At 47.0% G+C, this 13,345-nt stretch overlaps 1 protein-coding gene across 7 annotated transcripts in view; it reads right to left on the reverse strand.

Annotated features, from left to right (window-relative positions):
- Positions 1–13,345, reverse strand: part of ZBTB16 (zinc finger and BTB domain containing 16) — a 207,494-nt gene that overhangs the window by 78,246 nt on the left and 115,903 nt on the right. For 6 of the 7 annotated variants that reach the window (XM_061592324.1, XM_061592326.1, XM_061592323.1 and 3 more), the window contains exon 4: positions 5,406–5,492. In XM_061592324.1, the coding sequence (XP_061448308.1) occupies positions 5,406–5,492 (87 nt within the window). The remainder of the gene's footprint in view (positions 1–5,405; positions 5,493–13,345) is intronic. The other variant, XM_061592327.1, reaches the window with a different exon arrangement.

The raw sequence follows: 13,345 nt of genomic DNA on the forward strand, positions 1-13,345 counted from the left end.
GATGGCTGAAGGGGACTGTTCCTGGCAACCTTAAGATCACTGATGAAATAATGTGAAGAAGAGACCATCGCCCAAGGGAAGGAGAGGCTGCTGCTGCTGCTGCTGTGGGACCACCACCTCCACTGCCTTTCCCTGTAGGACTTCTGCCTGGCAGGACCAGTCCCCAGGTACCCAGCCAGCTAGGACTGATTTTCACCACCTGTCCCTCTTTGGAGGGATACATCAGCTGGCTGGCTTAGGTGGCCTGGGAGACCCAGTGCCTGCAGGAGGAAGAGACCATCGCCACCAAGGGAAGGAGAGGCCGCTGCCGCTGCCGCTGCCGCTGCCGCTGTGGTGGCGGAGGTGGTGGTGGCGGCGGCGTATTTGTATTTGTGTGGTTGTGTCAGCCGTGTGTGAGTGTGTGTGTCTGTATGAGTGGATGTTATGAGTGAATGTGTATTTTTTATTTATAAATGTGGAATGTGAGGTGTGTGTGGCAGGAATTGTATGTGTGAATGTATGAATGTGTAGTGGTTGTGATTTATTTTATACTTTATTAGTGCTGTTGCAATCTGATGTAACCCTCCCATTGATTGAGGGAGTGGCTGTCAGTTGCCGGAGCGACGGGGTATTACGGAGGTGGGCCTCCGTTTTTTATTTTGTTTAGGGTGGGTGGCCTGTCCATTAAGCGGACAGGGATAGGGGCATGTGTAAATCGGGGGGGGTTATGACAGAGAGGGAGGGGGGCCAAGCTATACCAAGACTGGGCGGCAGGCGCTGGGTTGATGCTGGGGGCAGACCATGTCAGTCTAGAGGAACAAGAGATAGATGTGTGATATCCATCCCTTGTTCTGGGTCTGCCCAAATCCAGAAGACAACTGGGAGACGCAGGATTCTTACCGACCTTCGACTGTTGTTGTGTAATGCCAGGTCTGTGTCACAAAAAACATCTATCATCCATGATATGATTTTGGATGAATGCGCAGACCTGGTGTGTGTCACGGAAACTTGACTGGACGAGGCCTCAGCTCCCATTCTTGAGGCCATGTGTCCGCCAGGTTTCCACTACACACAGCAGCCAAGGGCGGGAAGGCGGGGAGGGGGTGTGGCAGTCATTTATCGGGAATCTTTGGTTTTTACCAGACCTCCGCTCCTGAGGACCAAGTTTGTTGATTGCATGTACTGGAGGTTGGGCCCGAAGGGCAGTTTAGGGATCCTGCTTGTGTACCGCCCGCCCCGCTGCACGGCAGACTCCCTGGCCGAGGTGCTTGAGGTGGTCACGGCTGTACGGGTGTTGTCCCCAGAGCTGTTAATTCTCGGGGACTTCAATGTACACGCTGAGACCACTCTCACTGGAGCCCCTCGGGATTTCCTGGAAACCATGGCTTCCTGGGAACTGCACCTTAGTAACACTGAGCCCACCCACGTAGCCGGTCATGCTCTCGACCTTGTATTTGTCCTGAGAGAGGAGGGAAGTGTTCTGAAGTTGGGGGCTATTTCTTCTACCCCTGTGTCATGGTCAGATCACTATCTGGTGAATATAGACTTCTCGATGCCACACGCCCTCCGCAGGGGTAAAGGACCTATTAGAATGGTCCGCCCCAGGCGCTTGATGGATCCAGATGGATTCCTGACTGCGCTTGGGGAATTGGAATCTGCTGAAGGTCGTTCGGTTGAAACCCTGGTGATGGAGTGGAATGAGGGGATCACCAGGACATTGGACCGGGTTGCCCCGAAACGTCCTCTCCCCCTGAACAGAACTCAGATAGCACCGTGGTATACACCCCGGTTGCGTAATCTGAGGTGGGAGGTGAGACTAGAACGCCGGTGGTGGAAATCTCGCTCCGAAGGTGCTCGGACACAGGTCAGAGCAGCAGTAGCTGCCTACCAGGTGGCAGTAAAGGCGACAAAGAAGGAGTTCTTTGCTGCCTCTATTGCATCCGCAGAGTGCTGTCCCAGGAGGTTGTTCCAAGTGGTCTGAAGCCTGGTCGGTCCAGTTGCTCAGGAACCCTTGGAGCATTCTAAGACCTCCTGTGACAAATTGGCAAAGCACTTTGCTGATAAAATCGAACACCTAAGGAGCTCGATTCCGTACGCCGTGGATGCAGTGAATGAACCAGAGTTGACCACTTGCAATCCGGTCCAGTGGGATCGGTTTCAGCCTCTCCCTTCTGAGGAAGTGGACAAGGTGCTTTCATCTGTGAAGCCTACCACTTGTCTGATTGATCCTTGCCCATCATGGCTCCTTGTGAATTGCAAGGAGAAACTGGGCAAAGGGATTAGGGCGGTGGTAAACGCATCCTTAGCGGAGGGTGTGATGCCACTGGCCCTCAAGGAGGCAATGATAAAGCCTATCTTAAAGAAGTCTTCCTTGGATCCCCAAGTTTTGAAAAACTTTCGCCCAGTTTCGAATTTGCCATTTTTGGGTAAGATCATTGAGCGAGTGGTAGCTGACCAATTGTCAGCACACTTGGATGAAACGGATTATCTGGATCCATACCAATCGGGTTTCAGGACTGGACATGGAACTGAAACAGCCTTGGTTGCTCTGGTGGATGATATGAGGAGGGCATTAGATAGGGGAGAATTCACCTTTCTTGTCCTCCTGGATCTTTCAGCGGTTTTTGATACCGTTGACCACGGTATCCTGTTAGATCGCCTGGAAGGACTGGGAATAGGAGGCACTGTTCTACAGTGGTTCCGTTCCTTTCTCTCTGACAGGCATCAACAGGTAGCATTGGGAGATGAGGTTTCAGACCCTTGGCCTCTCACTTGTGGAGTGCCACAGGGTTCTATCCTCTCTCCCATGCTATTCAACATCTATATGAAGCCGCTGGGATCCATCATCAGGAAATTTGGGCTGCGGTGTCACCAATATGCAGATGACACTCAGCTCTATCTCTCGTTTAAGTCCTCACCAGAGTTGGCTGTGGAGACCATGTCCAAGTGCCTGGAATCCGTGAGTGGATGGATGGGAATGAACAGGCTGAAGCTAAATCCTGACAAGACCGAGGTGCTGCTTGTGGGAGACAGAGGAAGGTTGGGTCCTGTTGACCTGAGGTTTAATGGGGTACAATTACCCCTGAAGGACCAGGTCCGCAGCCTTGGGGTTGTTCTTGATTCCAGGCTGTCCATGGAGGCTCAGATTTCGGCAGTGAGCCGGGCAGCCTGGTACCAATTACACCTCATACGTAGGCTGCAACCCTACCTCCCTGTTCATCAGCTCCCACTGGTAGTACATGCCCTGGTCACCTCTCGATTAGACTACTGCAATGCACTCTACGTGGGGTTACCCTTGAAAACGGTCCGGAAACTTCAACTGGTACAGAATGCGGCGGCTCGTTTACTTACAAACAGTCGTCGCCGTGATCATATTACGCCAGTATTATTCAATCTACACTGGCTTCCAGTAGTTTTCCGGGCCCAATTCAAGGTGTTGGTGTTAACCTCTAAATCCCTATACGGTTTCGGCCCAGTTTATCTGAAGGAGCACCTCCAGCATCACCAATTATGCCGCCCGACAAGATCAGCCACGCAGGGCCTTCTCTCAATCCCACCAACAAAAGCAGCTAGGTTGGTGGGGACTAGAGAGAGGGCTTTTTCGCTGGCGGCCCCCACTCTCTGGAATTTCCTCCCATTTGATCTTCGGCATGTCCCTTCCCTGGATACCTTCCGCCGAGCCTTAAAAACGTGGCTGTTTGGACAGGTCTTTGGGACCGCCGGGATGGGCTAATTACATACTGAATGCCCGTTGTTGTGTACTGTATATGTTGTTATTTTTGTTACTGTTGATTATTTTGTATTTTATTGTAATTATTGTATTTTATTGTATTTTATTGAAATTTAATATGTACGTCGCCTAGAGTGGCTTCGGCCAGATAGGCGACCTAAAAATTAAATTTACATTTACATTTACATTTCTTTCCCCAACCTTGCCAAAACGCCTCTGCTATCAACTCTGTTAGAAACAAATAGCTTTAGCTGATCTTTGGAAGAGGAGGACAATTATTTTAAAATTTATTAACTGCTACTTTGCCAACAAAGTTCCCAGATCAAATGGCATGGCAAATATCCATTGTGCTCTACAATGCATGCACAGGTCAGTGCTGGCTGTCCAAACCCTGGTGCACACAGTCAACTGCTGTATATTTGGAAGTGAAGACAACATCTACAGCGTTAAATTTCAACACCCTGCAGATGTATACATTCCATCCTTAATGGTATTTATTGGTTTATCAGTGCTAAAAAGATTTCCTTGCCCTAATACGGTCCAGGAGGGAGCAAGTTGTCTTCTGCCGGCAGTCACACTTTGCAGAACTTCACAGAGTGATTCGCAAACTCTGAATGAAGCTTGAGCCTCCACTGGGACCACTGAGCCGTTCAAATGCTCAGACAAATCATTCAGTGCAAGGAGGTGCTCACAGCACGAAACCTGCCATTAAAGAAAGGGAAGCGTTTGCCTCTCACTGCATCAGCCCTCCCTCCGAAATAAACCCCACTGAGATAAGGCTATGCCAAAGCAAGGTGCGGAGAGGCCAGATGCCATTGCAGCGAGAGTCCTTTCCCATCTCCCCAACCACCAATTCAGAGACTGCCCCTCCATTTGGTGGCAGGGAAAATGTCTGATGAGCACAACAATTTCTGTCTCTTACCATGTCAATTTTCTTAAACTTGGTATGTCTGAGAACAGAGTTATTAGCTCAAGGATACGTTCCCATAAAGAAGGGATGGAGACCTGTGGCTCTCTGGATCTAGCTGCTCTCCATCTTTCATCATCCCTGATGACTGGCCACCAGGCTCTTCATCCCTGATGAGGTAGGTCAAGGTAGCTATGGAAGTTGTGTTTGCTGGAACACATTGCCTCCACGGCCATCCCACCAGTTCACAACTGGAGCTTCATGACATCTTGTACAAAGCATGTTTTCTCTAACATAAGGAGGGGAAATGGGCACACAGGGTGAACTCATTCACAATGACAGGCTCCATATTAGTGCTACAAAGGAACCTTCCAAAAGTCTTTCAGTGGGAAAACTGTTGATCTCATACATCCCAGCTCAGGTGAGCTGAATTAAACAGTACATTGATCAAGACTGAAACCAGAGATTGAGCAACTGGTATTGAGCAAACTGTTTATCAAAAGCGTTTGCCTTCCTCCAACTTGTGATGATCAGAGGCACAGCAGCCTTAAGTCAGTTGCAAACATATTGATGATTTCTCTCCGAAGATTATTGCAATGCCTGACACTGGCCTTGCCCAACCAGATGTTTTGGAGCTTTTCAGCAATTTCCACACCCAGAATTTTGTCAGAATCCTCTGACATCCCTACATGTGGGGTCTTTCCAGGAATCCTGTAATAGCAATGCAGTTGTGCAAACAAACCACAGTGTTGAGAAATCTGGAGACTGTGGCCACTCCCCAACACTTACCAGTGTGTGTCTGCCTGTGAGTCACCAGAGCATCTTCTTTAGAGAACTGGGCACCACAGTGATCACAGACAAAGGCTTTGGCACCTGCTATGAAAGAGAGAGAGAGAGAGAGAGAGAGAGAGAGAATTATAAAATATATATTTCCAAGATTCAACGATCAATCTTTAAAGTATCCCTGTCAAAAAACTCATCCCAGTGGTAACATTGAACATTCACAATAAAATGAATAAAATACACTTCTTTGAACAGAGAGACCCCAGAACAGGTGCAGGCATACTTAGAGATAAAATAAATAAAATTTGAAGCCTCTGGATTGTATCTAATTTTTGTTTAGAATAGTAGACCCACTTAGATTAATGAACCTAAGTTATTCATGTCCATTAATTTCAAAGGGTCTACTTTGAGTAGGACTAACTTTAGACTCTATGGACATGCAAGATCTACACTCGGGATAAACCATACCAGAATGTTTTTAGGATGCAATTCACAAGGAAGGTCTCTTGAGAAATCCCTTTGCAATGAACGGCTGCTACACAAAAGTGCAGTTGTAGTTTTAAGTATTTTAAGGAAGATGCAATTAACAAAGGGGCAATAACTTCTCTCCAGCACTGCTAAATAATTAATTAGCAGTTATATAACACCATGGCATGTTCACAGTACTCCACATATTTTCAAGATACTTTATGCATTATTCCCATCATATAGATAGGGTGGCTTGAGGTTGAGAGAAACAGGTTTGCCTAAGTCCACCAAGTTGCTGTGTCTAGATGTCATGATAAATCATGGTTTATTCTGTTCAGCACAAGTTTAGTCTGCCTCTCCTGGTGCATGCATTCCCCCCTCCCCTTCTCCAGTGCAGCCATAGACGTGATGTTCAGAAGCTTTTGCTTCTGTCTTTGATTAACTACAGCTTGCTGTGTTGTCTGAACCTAACAAACTATGGTTAACTGTTAACTGTGGTTTGTTGAAACAAGACAAACTTCAAACCATGATTTATGAAGCTGTCTTGCTTCAGCATAATATATCTAAGATTAATTTAGAGTTTGGATGCAAGGTTGAACTGTGGTTTATTGAAATTGAAAGTGAAAATTTCGAACATCTCCTTGTGGCCATACCAGAGGAGAGCCTATGAGCCAAGGCTCACTCACCCAGGCTCATTCCCGTTATGATAAACCACGTGATGTCCAAACACAGCTTCTGAGTTCATGGTTGACACAAGAGTGAACTTTGGACATCCCAGCTCACACACTTGGCCAAATTGCATGTTACCAGTATGACCTCTTGTTAGGGTTGTGCAAGGAGTGCCCCCATTTTGACCTCCATTTGTCTTGAGGAATCAAAAGACTTATTTGTTTCATTATTTAATTAATTAAAATTGCATTTATTTCATGAATGTTGAGACCATGTTTTGTGTGGCCCCTGGACTCAGTGCTGCCACCACCACCCTAATAGGCTAACTCCCAAATGGGTCTCCTGTTCAGACCTTCTTTTTTCCTCTTTGCAATATTTTGGAATTTTAACTGGAATTTCATTTAAATTTTAATGAAAATTTAACCCAGCTTTTGCCAAACTTGTGCCCTCCAGATGTTGGCCTTCAACTCTAATCAGCCCCTGCATCATACGGCACTGCAGGCTGGAGCTGATGTGAGTTGCTATCCAAACTGTCTGGAGGGCACCAGGCTGGTAAAGGGTTAATGAAATGGGCCCCATTGGGTTCTATTTTCACTCATCCTGAAACAAAGTGCACCCCAAGCTCCAGTACCTCTGAAGGTTATTAGACCAGGGAAGGGAAACTCAGTGTTAAGAGCAGCTTCTATTGAAACATCAACTGGCTTCGTTGCAAGGCTCTTTTCCCGCAGAATTTCCTAAGCCTATACGTAAATTTGTGCAGATGATGTGCCCCAGCATCCAACAACAGTTAATAGGTTTTTCAAACAAGAAAACTGTTGAATCCTCAGTTGGATAAGGTTGGGGTGCTCTGCACCTGACAGTTAAGAACAGCAGTAGGAGCATTCTTAACATCCTTCCTACAGTGAATTCTTTTGGGGTCTAGAGGATTCCTGAAAATACTTTCCTAAATTACAAATTGTTTTTTAATTTATTTTTAAATGGTCACTTCTCAGCTCCAAGAATTTCTCTATGTGGAAAAGGTTAATTCATAACCACAAAGATAAGGAACCTCTAAAATATGACCTCGTGTTTTGTAAACAAAAGAGAACATCAAATGGTTCAGAATCCAGTCCACACTGACACTGTGATATATTTGCAGTTAAGAGCTGCTGTACATTCAAAGCAGGGAGGTAGAAAAAGAAAATGTCCACTTGAACTCAAGGGATTTGAGAAGCTATGATGTATTGGCAGTAGACATCGATATACGGCCCGTCCAAGCTCTGCCATCGATACGGAAGGAACACAGATCAGTACGGGATCTTCTAGGAACGGGAAGGGATTTGGAATCAACATGTGAAAGAATTTAATTCAGAAAAGATAATCTCCCAAGAGGCAGGCTTTGTTCTCCACCTAAGTGGTTCTGCCTCAATTTAGCTTCGGGTGGGGGCTCCGACATACTCTAAACTCTCCTATACATGTGGCAGGGGATATACGCAGCACTCTGTGGTCAGGATGGGGGCCCTGGTGGCTTCTGGAGACAGAGAGACAGAGGTGGAGACAGGGACAGTCAGGACCACCTATGTGGGAATTAGCACATGCATTTCTAACATACTTGGTAGCTACATGAAGCCTCAACAGGGGGAGGTTGTTGCAATCATGCCCTGCTTGCAGACTTCTCGGTAAGCATCCGTTGGCAATGGTGTGCCAAAACAGATGGGCTCTAGGTGTGATCCAGCAAAGCAATCCTGATGCTGCAGTATCAAGATGGCTGTGAGCATGGATAGATGTGGATTATTACATTGACCACTTCTTTGCAAAGACAAACAACAACATCATGTATATCCCACCCAAGGAGCTCAAGGTGGTGTACACACATGCTTCTCCCCCTCCTGATTTTATCTTCACAACAACCCTGTGAGGAAGGTTAGGTTGAGAGACAATGACTGGCCCAAAGTCACCCAGTGAGCTTCATGGCACAGTGAGGATTTGAGCCCTGGTCTCCGACGTCCCAGTCTGATATTTCCTTGAAAATCATTATACATCAATGCCTTGTCAGAGAGGCTAGTAATCTCATTTTAATTGCCTCCCACCCTACCGCAACAACCCCCCCAATAATACATACCGTCTGCACACCATGGAATTCACAGAGAAAGACTATGTCACTATCAGATAAAGAAAGTGGCAAAAGCAACAGAGTTCGCCAAGGCATACAGTTATTTCCACAACTATCAGTAAGGTGTGGTATTTGTGGTATTTCTTAGAAAATTGCTACCAAGATATGCGGCGTCTGTTGGGTCACAGGCTCTCGTCATAATGAGGGAAACAAGTGTGCACCGGATGTCTAAACAGCAGATAAGAAACTTGCCGATAAAAATAGACCCCACTATATAGACACAGGCACAGTCTTCTGAGCATATGCTGTTAGGCCAAAGCTGTGAACATAACTGCTAGATTCTGAAGTTCGATTCATCTGTTCCAAGAAGCTAGCACACGGGATTTGGCTATGATAAAAGTAACCTTGAATGTTCTTTTGGAAAGGAAGAAAAAGGAGTGAACAGAAAGGAAGGAGAGGACTGGAGGAGAGAGAGTTATAAACTGGTCTTTATTTTAAAAAACATATTTTGGGGGAGGGGGTGCTTTGCACTTTTGATAGCTCTTTTGCATTTGAGCAGGGAACAGGCATGTTTCTTTAAGAACTCCTGGTTGGAGAGGGAGGGGCCTCTGTGTATATGGGGAATCTATGGCCCTCTCCATGTTGCCACCATCGGCCATCATGGCAGAGACTGATTGGGGTTGGAGTCCAATGAAATCTAGAGGGGCCAGGTTGACCAACCCTCAGATATGTTTGCATATGTATGTTGTTTTGAGTGTATGTTTGTTAGAGCCATCCTATAAAAGTCTACCAGAAGTAAGTCTCACTGAGTTCAATGCAGTATGCTCTCAAGTACAATGCTCATGTGTCCTGGCCGCAGTCTTCTCTGCTATGGTGAGATGGATTGCATTTCCATATACACTATAGTAATCATTTCTAAATTCACACTGATATATGTATAGATCAGCACATGCAAACCTATGCAAAGCTGTGCATTCTTTTGTCCTCTTTTCATATGTGATGGGTTTCCTTTTCTGGTGATGCCTAAGTGGCCACCTGACTCCCAAGTAAATGGGTGTGAGACTGCAGCCTAAAGCAGCAATCAAACAAATGAGTCACTGAAGGCTAGCAGGAACCCGATGTCTCCTTCATCCAGACAGCGAAAAACCAGCCCTCTTAGAAAACTCAACTCTTAACCAGCTTCCTTAGTGGCAGAAGCAGGGAAGTCCCAGAGGTGTCGAGGTCAACACAGAAAAGGCCCTGATTGACCATCACTTAGTCCCTGATAGTGGTGGGTCAACAAGGTCTAGTGTGTGATCGGCTACTGTGAGAACAGGATGCTGGACTAGATGGGCCATTGGCCTCATCCAGCAGGGACTAGCTCATTTAGATCAGGTATGCAGAACCTCAGGGGAGCTGAATGTGGCCCTCCAGACCTCTCTGCCGGGCCGTCAAAACTCTCCCCAAGCCACACCCCTTACTGGCCCCACTTGGCACCCAATATTTTTGTCTGGCTGGGCTGCGTCCTTGGACTCTGATAATGTCTCTTGCTGGTCTGGATGGAGAACAGAGAGGGGTGTGTAAGTCTGTGTAGAAACTTACACACTGTACTGTACACAGGTAAAATTCACAGTAGTTGCTCCACCATTGGCATGTGGCCCCTGGAAGGCTGCCTAGAAGGAATTGTGGCCCTCAGGCCGAAAAAGGCTTCCCCAGCCCTGCTCTAGATAATCCAGATTCCTGGAATACCGCTGGACAAATGCGGTTTTAACAGAAAAAAATTGTCCAAGTTGGAACCTGGCAAGCCTGTTACATGCTTTGATTCAATGCAGGCACCTGCCTCCTCCCACCCCCATTCCACAGGGGCAGCCCTGCTATGTCTGCTGCAGTAAACGCAGCAAAGAGTCGTGTGAAATCTTAAAAGTCTAACAGATTTATCGTGGCAGACTCTGGCCCACAAAAGTTTAGACTAATTAGTATGCATTTGACTAATGCATGCATTTTTGTATGAAATTTTCACTACTATCTTCATTTTTATGCACACTTTCCCCTAAAATATTCATTTTTGTAAGCATTGTTTGGAAAACTGCATCACAAAATTTGGATAAGTGCAGATTTTGAAGGACGGCTGTGTTTTGGTTCTCAGACTATTTCGGAAAGTGCAAAACCGATATATACGGCTTTAAATGTGAACCAAATGGAATGTCTTCCCCGCCTCTCCCTTGCCACAGCGAGTGTTTTGGCCTTGAAGGTATCGCAACAAAACTGTTGTCCTTCCACCCAGTATTGCTCTTTCGAAGTGTGCTCCCTCCCACAGAGCATTTCACCGACAGCCTCTCCTCGCCACACTGCACTGGGTCCCCAAATAAGCCGCAGGAAGAAGGAGAGCCCCCCCCCCTTCCCTGCTTAAAAGAATCCCTCTGCCTTTAAATTGTCTCAGTAACGGCTGGCTCACAGGCAGAAATATTTGGCAGCGGTGAAATTAAAAGTGATAAATTTTCTCGCCAAGGTTTGATCGATAATAGAGGTCTCATCTGTTAATCAATAAGACAGTCTGCCTGTTTACTGTGCATACGTTGTTCATGGCTGCTTGCGGGGCGATGTCAAGTTTGCATTCAAAACAACTCAAGTGTGCCTAAACCACATGGCCAGTCCCTAAAAAGAAAGGAGGAATGGAGTGTGTGTGTGTCTGCGTAAGAGAGAAGAGGTAGGACAATGACATCACATGTCTGCTGAGAGATTAGAAAAGACAGTCCGCACGCCTGTGTTTCCTTTGCTTGCCTGTACATTTCATTTCATTTTATGAACATACAGACTTTCAAGGCACGGGAGGCCGTTTCACAAAAGCTGTACACTGGAGGGCAACTAAGAGCAGCCAATTTGAAATCCATCCAAAGATGCAAGGCCTAGGTTGAAGGAGAGGAGTGACGAAAAAAGGACAAGATGCCAACTCTCTTGCCCATGTCTCTCTCTCACCCCCCATCCTTTTCACAACCAAGCCCTGCTTAAATAATAAACACAGCTATATTACCGACATAATTAGAAAGGTCAGTTCTATTTGAGAACTATTACAGCCCTTCATGCTAAAGGCACTTCAGGGAATGTTTTGTTCCAGAATCGTTGACCTAAAAGGCCAGTGCGGTCTCAGCCACTACCTTGAAGGCTCTGGGGTGGGGGAATCAGAAGGTTTATTTTGGCTCGCATCAGCCCAACACACTTTCTAGGCTGGTGGTGGTAGTGGGGAAGCATGGAAGATGAGACAAGACAGGAGAGAATTCCACAAACACTGGTTTCTATTGTCTCAGAACAGGAGAAAAAACATGCCCGTTACGAGTGCTTAATTTGATTCCTAAACCCCACAAGAAGCAACCTGTAATTAGTGCAAAGAGAAAGATGCTCTGTGCATGAGTTATGACAATGCTCACAGCTCCCAAGACTAATTTTGGCTTGGGATTCAGCCCCTGCCCATTCTCCCAAATTCTGTATGCTCTCATGACCCCCTGCACACTTCCAGCCGCCTGAGAGCCCAAGAGTGCCTCCTAGATTCAAGATTTCAGCCTCTTATTTGCAAATCATTCTCCACAATTTCAGATGAAGGGAACGAGATGTGGCTGGCGGGGGGCGGGCAGCAGAGACCACTCTGTACATATTCAAGGATGCTCTCTTCTCCTTCTTCTGGTACTTCACTGTCACAGTAGGCCTGTGGCTGTTCTTGGTTTAGCTGCTCTGATGCCACAACGTCCACTCATCTGTCCATGTTTTTTTATCACTGTTCTTTGCAAAAGTAGAGTGAGCTGCATTTGAAACTCGGGTGCAGGATCTTATCCTGTGATGATTTACTTCTACATTAGCCATGGTTTTCTCATTGGCTGTGCACTAGAGGAGAAAGAAGGAAGAGGAGGAGGAGGAGGAGGAAATGTCTGGTGAAACACGTCTGGCTCCATTTGGAGAAAACAAGCTGCCAGCTAGAGGAGGAGCACACAGCACATGTCCAAGCAACATGGACCACGTCGAGGCAGTCACTGAGCATCCAATGTTAAAAGTGGGGATGGCAGTGGACACTGGTCCACGGAGGTGAATGGGGGCACTGCCACCCCAACGTCAGGGCAGGATCCAACTAACCTGTCTCATCAGTGCAAGGACTTCTGCTTGCACAACAGGATTTCCCCCTTCTCCTCTTCCCAGCGTGCCCTTCCCAAATCTGCTCTGGAGGGTTGGGGGTACCCCTAGAACAGATCTGGGGGGAGGAGAGGGTGGGAAGTCCCGCCACTCAAGCAGGAGTCCTTGCACTGATGGGACACATTCCTTAGCACTACTACTGTGGACGCAACCCTGAGTCTGCCCTCCTCTGCTTGCCTTCTTACTTACAACCAGTTCCGGGGGGTGGCACTGGTTGTCATGTTCCTCCTCCTTAGTCTGGGGTAGAAGCACACCCCTTGTTCTGCCGGTGCCAGGGTGTCTCCACCTCTCTCTTCTGAAAGCGGGGGAACACAGCGCTAGACAAACCCCACCCCTTTTTACTGTCAAACCTGGTGGGAGCAGCTCAAGTGTGTTTTTTCTTTAAAAATTCACCTTCAAAGAGATTTCACAAGTGACCAGCAGTTCAACCCGTTCCCCCTCCAGGTGGGGCCAATGGAAACGCTTTGTGGCAGGCGATGGGTGTGTTTACAGCCTCAGTTTTGCCCCCTGTAGAACTCAGCAGGGAGGAGAAAGAGGGGGACAAAACCAGATTTAGTTG

This window comes from Rhineura floridana, chromosome 12 (assembly GCF_030035675.1).
Source record: "Rhineura floridana isolate rRhiFlo1 chromosome 12, rRhiFlo1.hap2, whole genome shotgun sequence".
NCBI classification, from domain to species: domain Eukaryota; kingdom Metazoa; phylum Chordata; class Lepidosauria; order Squamata; family Rhineuridae; genus Rhineura; species Rhineura floridana.